The sequence below is a fragment of the Mustelus asterias genome, chromosome 2, assembly GCF_964213995.1.
Source record: "Mustelus asterias chromosome 2, sMusAst1.hap1.1, whole genome shotgun sequence".
Lineage (NCBI taxonomy): Eukaryota > Metazoa > Chordata > Chondrichthyes > Carcharhiniformes > Triakidae > Mustelus > Mustelus asterias.
In genome coordinates, this window is record NC_135802.1 from 50,403,778 (window position 1) to 50,410,731 (window position 6,954).

The 6,954-nt window shown below is 39.3% G+C and overlaps 1 protein-coding gene across 4 annotated transcripts in view; it reads left to right on the forward strand.

The window, feature by feature from the left end:
- LOC144507734 (mitochondrial glutathione transporter SLC25A40-like) overlaps window positions 1-5,878 on the forward strand; it is a 50,785-nt gene extending 44,907 nt beyond the window's left edge. For all 4 annotated transcript variants that reach the window (XM_078235001.1, XM_078235018.1, XM_078234991.1 and 1 more), the window contains exons 9-11: window positions 900-978; window positions 3,144-3,224; window positions 5,063-5,878. In XM_078235001.1, coding sequence (XP_078091127.1) covers window positions 900-978; window positions 3,144-3,224; window positions 5,063-5,199 — 297 coding nt within the window. In that variant the 3' untranslated portion in view covers window positions 5,200-5,878. The remainder of the gene's footprint in view (window positions 1-899; window positions 979-3,143; window positions 3,225-5,062) is intronic.
- The last annotated feature ends 1,076 nt before the right edge of the window (window positions 5,879-6,954 follow it).

Here is a 6,954-nt window from a genome sequence, read left to right on the forward strand (position 1 = left end):
CTCACCCTGGTCATTCTTTTATTCCTCACATAAGAGTAAAAAGCCTTGGGGTTTTCCTTGATCTGACCCACCAAGGACTTCTCATGTCCCCTCCTAGCTCTCCTAAGCCCCTTTTTCAGCTCATTCCTTGCTAACTTGTAACCCTCAATCGAGCCATCTGAACCTTGTTTCCTCATCCCTACATAAGCTTCCCTCTTCCTTTTCACAAGACATTCCACCTCTTTCGTGAACCATGGTTCCCTCACTCGGCCATTTCCTCCCTGCCTGACAGGGACATACCTATCAAGGACACCCAGTATTTGTTCCTTGAAAAAGTTCCACTTTTCATTAGTGCCTTTCCCTGACAGTTTCTGTTCCCAACTTCTGCCCCCTAATTCCTGCCTAATCGCATCATAATTACCTCTCCCCCAGTTGTAAACCTTGCCCTGCCGTACGGCCCTATCCCTCTCCATTGCAATAACAAAAGACACCGAATTGTGGTCACTATCTCCAAAGTGCTCTCCCACAACCAAATCTAACACTTGGCCCGTTCATTTCCCAGTACCAAATCTAATGTGGCCTCACCTCGTCGGCCTGTCCACATATTGTGTCAGGAAACCCTCCTGCACATACTGCACAAAAACTGCCCCATCCAAACTATTTGACCTACAAAGGTTCCAATCAATATTTGGAAAGTTAAAGTCCCCCATGACGACTACCGTGACCCCCACACATATCCATAATCTGCAGCAGATGATGTATTTTCAGCACATTTTTGTTCATCATCTATGAGTAATAAGAGACAACCAATCACAATCTGGTGTCTTTTCCTCATCAAAATAGTTCAAACATTACTTGAACTGTATGAAAATAGAAATGAGTACAATTGTATGCTGCCAATACTTGACCATTTCTTTCAGATTGCAGCTGTATTGACCTTGCCATTTGATGTGGTGAAAACTCGCAGACAGATTGAACTTGGAGAGCTGAGCATGTCACGTATGTCATTTTTTAAAGTTTTGTTTGAAACTCATGTCTCACAAATTTGATTGAGTTTTTTGAAGGGGTAATCAAGAAGGTAGATGAAGGCAGTGCAGTTGACGTTGTCTACGTGGACTTTAGCAAGGCCTTTGACAAGGTACTGCATGGTAGGTTGTTGCATAAGGTTAAATCTCACGGGATCCAGGGTGAGGTATCTAAATGGATACAAAATTGGCTTCTTGACAGAAGCCAGAGGGTGGTAGTAGAGGGTTGTTTTTCAAACTGGAGGCCTGTGACCCGCGGTGCGTCTCGGGGATCAATGTTGGATCTACTGTTATTTGTCATTTATATTAATGATTTGGATGAGAATATAGGAGGCATGGTTAGTACGTTTGCAGATGACACCAAGATTGGTGGCATAGTGGATAGTGAAGAAAGTTATCTTCGATTGCAACGGGATCTTGATCAATTGGGCCAGTGGGCTGACGAACGGCAGATGGAGTTTAATTTAGACAAATGCGAGGTGATACATTTTGGTAGTGATACATTTTGGTAGATTGAACCGGGGTAGGACTTACTCAGTTAATGGTAGGGCATGGGGAGAGTTACAGAACAAAGACATCTAGGGGTACATGTTCATAGCTCCTTGAAAGTGGAGTCACAGGTAGACAGAGTGGTGAAGAAGGCATTCGGCATGCTTGGTTTCATCGGTCAGAACATTGAATACAGGAGTTGGGACATCTTGTTGAAGTTATACAAGACATTGGTACGGCCATATTAGAAGGCAATAGAAACTAAGCATTAATGGTTTTCTGAAAGCCATTTGTAAACTCTGATACCATAGTTCTGGTCACCCTATTACAGAAATGATATTATTAAACTAGAAAAAGTGCAGAAAAGATTTACTAGAATGCTACCGGGACTTTGGGTTATAGGAGAGGCTGGATAGACTGGGACTTTTTTCTCTGGAGCATAGGAGGCTGAAGGGTGATTTTATAGAGGTCTAGAAAATAATGAGGGGCACAGATCAGCTAGATAGTCAATATCTTTTCCCAAAATTAGGGGAGTCTAAAATTAGAGGGCATAGGTTTAAGGTGAGAGGGGAGAGATATAAAAGTGTCCAGAGGGGCAATTTGTTCACACAGAGGGTGGTGAGTGTCTGAAACAAGCTGCCAGAGGTAGTAATAGAGGTGGGTACAATGTTGTTTTTTAAAAAGCATTTAGATAGTTACATGGATAAGATGGGTATAGAGGGATATGGGCCAAATGCGGGCAATTGGGATTAGTTTAGGGGTTTTTTAAAAAAGGGCGGCATGGACAAGTTGGGCCGAAGGGCCTGTTTCCATGCCGTAAACCTCTATGACTCTAACTGTACAGTGATCCTAAATTATGAGTGTATGTGCTAAGCAGACTTCTACATTTCATGTCAAAGGCTAGACTTCACAGAATCCCTACAGTGCAGAAGGAGGCCATTTGGTCCATCGAGTCTGCACCAACAACAATCCCACCCAGGCCTCATCCCCACTAATGCCCCTGACACTGAGGGGCAATTTAACATGGCCAGTCAACCTAAACTGCACATCTTTGAAGATGTGCAAATACAGGAGAACATGCAAATTCCACACAGTCACCAAAGGCTGGAATTGAACCCAGGTCTCTGGTGCTGTGAGGCAGCAGTGTTAACCACTGTGTCACCCTGCCGCCGTTCCTGACAGTCTTCCCCACTTTATGAATCATGGAATAATATAACACAGAAGGTGGACTTGCAGCCCATTGTGCCTGTGCTGGTTCTTTGCCAGAACGGTGCATGTAAAGCTCTATAGATTGTTTCTTGAACAATTCCTGTTTCTTGCTACTTTCTAGCCAAGAGGCTTTAGAGTATGGAGGCCTCCTGCATGAATTCACAGGAGTCACATTCTTTACTGTCATCAAACTGATGGTGCACTATGAACTAATTCAAGTTAATGTGCTTATTAGCTAAATTCTTCAACCTTGTATATGGAGACCTCCATATCAGAGTTTACAAATGGCTTTCAGAAAACCATTAATGCTTAGTTTCTATTGCCTTCTAATATGGACATCATAATTTTCCAAACTATCAAATGTGTATCCTGTAGCAAGGAAAAATCGTCAAATTGATGAAGGCAGAATCGAGAGTTTCCATGATAAATTTTCTTTTCCAGAGTCACGAAAAACCTTAACCTCTACCTGGAAAATAATGAGAAGAGTTGTTCGTGAATCTGGTTTTGGAGGTTTATTTGTTGGTAAGTATCTACAAACTTAGCACACAAACTAGAATTTTGTATTGATGAAATATCAGACTGCAGTCTGGCTTTGTGGTTAATTTCAGCATTAGAAGACAAATTCCCGGTATATTTTATTTTTGATAGGAGAATGACTTCTAATTGTCCGTAATGTTTTCACATGAGGAGTCATTTTTATATGCTGTCAGTTTTGTGCAAAAACTTGAACCAGACTCATTTGATAACGTTATGCATTTTTTATAGTTTCCAGCAGCTTGTGTTTGCCTCCCTGCAACCCAATCAAACTGGGCACAAAATTCATATTTGGATATTGTGATGATACTATGCCTTTAAGAAATGTATTTGTCATGTTTCTTGTGCTGGATTTTTTTTTAGAAGTCCGTTCTATTTACCCCATGCTGCTTTGCTTATAACATAGTCCACATGTTGCTGAAGAAGCATAATTAATCCTGAATGCTTGTTTCAATCTGGGTTAATGCAGTTTGGTTATTTTAGTATTTACCCTGGGGTTTTTCCAGAGTGAGGTTTGATTATGTTGATTGACAGGAAAAATCATGTGACTTTGTGGACCTAAGCTCAAAGAGATTGCTGCTTGGCATACTTAGAGAGAGGAAGCTCTCTCTGTCTCCCTGTGGAGATTGGAGTCTGGGACCTGCCAGAAAATAGGTCTCTTTCTCTTCAGTTCTGCTGTTTGAAGATAGATCTTTCTCTGGAGGCTGCTGTATGGGAGTCAGAAGACAGCAGTCTTTCTGTATTTCTGTCCATAAGTGTTAAAAGGCTGGAGGCCTAGCACCCACATAAGCCTATATGTTTTATGCTAACTGATTTTGCAGAGGTATGTCTTTGAAACTATACTCAAAAATTGAAACTACAGAGACAGCTAGCAATTAAGAATAATATCTAGTCATGTTTAAGTATTTCAATGAGTTAAAATATAACAAAAAGAATCAACATAACTTTTACCGTGTTGTTAAATAAAGTTTGTTTTAATAAAAACTTTAGTAGGTCAGTAGAATCACCCACAATAGCTGCTACCAAAGTCCTTCATTATATAGAATTTGGATTCAATAAAAACCTGGAATTAAGAATCTACTTATGACCATGAAACTATTGTCCATTGTTGGAAAAAACGATCTGCTTCACTAATGTCCTTTTAGGGAAGGAAATCTGTCGTCTTTACCTGGTCTGGCCAACAGGTGACTTCAGAGCCACAGCAATGTCGTTGACTCTTAACTGCCCTCGGACAACTAGGGATGGGCAATAAATGCTGGCCAGCCAGCAACGCCCATGTCCCATGAATGAATAAAACAAACAGCAGGAGCAAAACATCCTGTGTTCGCACTAATGCCAAAATCAAATAAAGTGGGGTCTATGCAAACTTCATAATATAGCTTGGAGTCTCTGACCTCCTTCCCCAACACTTTCCAGCTTCTTGATATAATTTTTCAGTAATAATTTCCTCAAGTCCCATCTTCCTCTAGCATAGTGGAACATATGTTCTAAGCATCCCTATTACCATTGTAGTCTTTGCAAACCATGAAGCAGGATGAAAGTCATCTTTCTTCATTCTCATCACAGTCCCAAAAAGGTTGATCTGGTTAAAAATAGCAAGTGCTCAAACTCTCATGTACTAGTAAGAAGAATCAACTGAATACAATCAGCACTTGTATTTTCTAATCATCAATGTCTTCAAAATTCTGTCATGTAAATTTGAAAATGTATTGTTTTTATTAGCCTGATTGAAATTGTAGCAGCAAATAAATATTTAAACTAATTTAGTAAAGATTTATTTCATAAGGCTGTGCATAAAATAGTAACTAATATCTATCTTCCTCCAGGTTTGTTGCCTCGATTAATGAAGGTAGTACCGGCTTGTGCTATTATGATCAGTTCCTATGAATATGGCAAATCCTTTTTTCGTAAAATAAATCGAGAGCAGGAGCTGAAGGCAAGCTGGAAATCAGACATCAGCTGAGAAAATTCATACAACCTGAGTTTGAAGAACAAATCAAATGTGGAGACTCATTTCTTGCCAAATAGACGAAAACTTCAAACGTGGCTTACTCATCATTATATACGGGAGAGACCTTGGAACATTAAACATTTCATGAATGGACAGGATTTTTTTTGTAGAACTTTGTCTGACTCTGTTTCCACTGTTTATAAAGTCGCTGTAAAATTTGTTTGCCATTGTGACTCAAATTCCAAGATCCAGCCAAAATGATGTGAAAGCTATAGAAATAATAAGATATGTGAAGGAAAAGCAATAGGAACAATTTACCTATTTAGTATTGGAAATTTGTCAATGAAGATTCACAACCAAGGGAGGTAAGAAATGGATATTAAAGTTGTATTTTGTCATAATCAGATGTTTCAAATGCATCTGTAGAAAAAAGTGCAATACTAACATAGAAAATTACCCATCCTACTACTTAACTATACGTAGACCATGAATCGGCTGCCAGAACAGCAGATTTCATGGTCTGGTGAGATTGTTGTGGTTTGTTCATTGAACAATTTATAAGCAAAGAAGATTATTTTCTGAAACAGAGTCCAGTAAATATTAATTTGTGGAAATTTGTTACAAAATGTGATTTTTTTTGTTTCTGATAACTATCTTTTTTAAATAAATGAACACTGCACACCTGAACAGATTTTTTGGTCCTAGTGACATACAAATTTAAATATTTGTCTCAGTAATTCATTAATTTTTATCCTTTCATTTCTACTCAAGTGATTGTCTCCCTTCTTCCTAAAAGCAGTTCATTCTAGTTAAAAGAGCAATTATTAGTGTGTAAAATTTGTAGACTGGGAAGAGTAGTGAGTTGTCAGTGAGGAGATGGGAAAAGTTACTTGTCCTCTCCTGTTTCTAATATTTGTTAGCTGAAATCAACCTGAAGTGATAATTCTAATAACTATGACAAGAATTTACCTGCAATTTTAAAGAGGTTTGAATGCCTGCAGCAATGCTTTGGAAGGTATATCACCCAGTCTTAATGGAGTTGGTATCCTGCTGCGAACTGGAATATGAAAAGGAAAAATTTATATATGAAATAAGCGATGGAAGATTTAGTTGACAGTGCTTAGTTAATACTTACTCAGCAATAAACGGCTCATGGCAGCTCAGTGAGGTTGTGCCAGGGTCACTCAGTTTCAGATCTCATTACAGTCTTGGTCCAAACATGCACGAAACAGCCAAATTCTAGAAGTGAGGAATCAGTGCTTTTGAAATCAAGGCAGTATTTGATCAAGCATGGCATCAAGGAGTCCTGCAAAAATTAAGTCATTGAGAATCAGGAGGAAACCTTTACACTGGTTGGAGTCACCTAGTACAAAAATATAATGATTCTGGTTGTTGGAGACCAATTATCTCAGTCTCAGGACATCACTGCGGGAATTCCTCAGGTGTCCAAGGTCCAATCATCTTCAGCTGCCTCATCAGTGACCTTCCTCAAAGGCCAGAAATAGGGATGTATACCATTCAGAACTAATCAGATACTGAAGCAGTCCGGGCCCACATGATGATCTAAAATCAATAAACTATTCATTTCCACTCGCTATTCTGAATCTATGGTATAACAAAAGTAGCTTTACTGCCAAAGTAACAAATAAACGCAGCTTAAACCCAAGGCTTAATTTTTCACCCAAGCCACCCAGTTAAAACAGACAGGCATGTCGTTCAAATCAAGGAAGTGGCTTACTCCCTCCTGCTTTCTAATGAGATGTCATT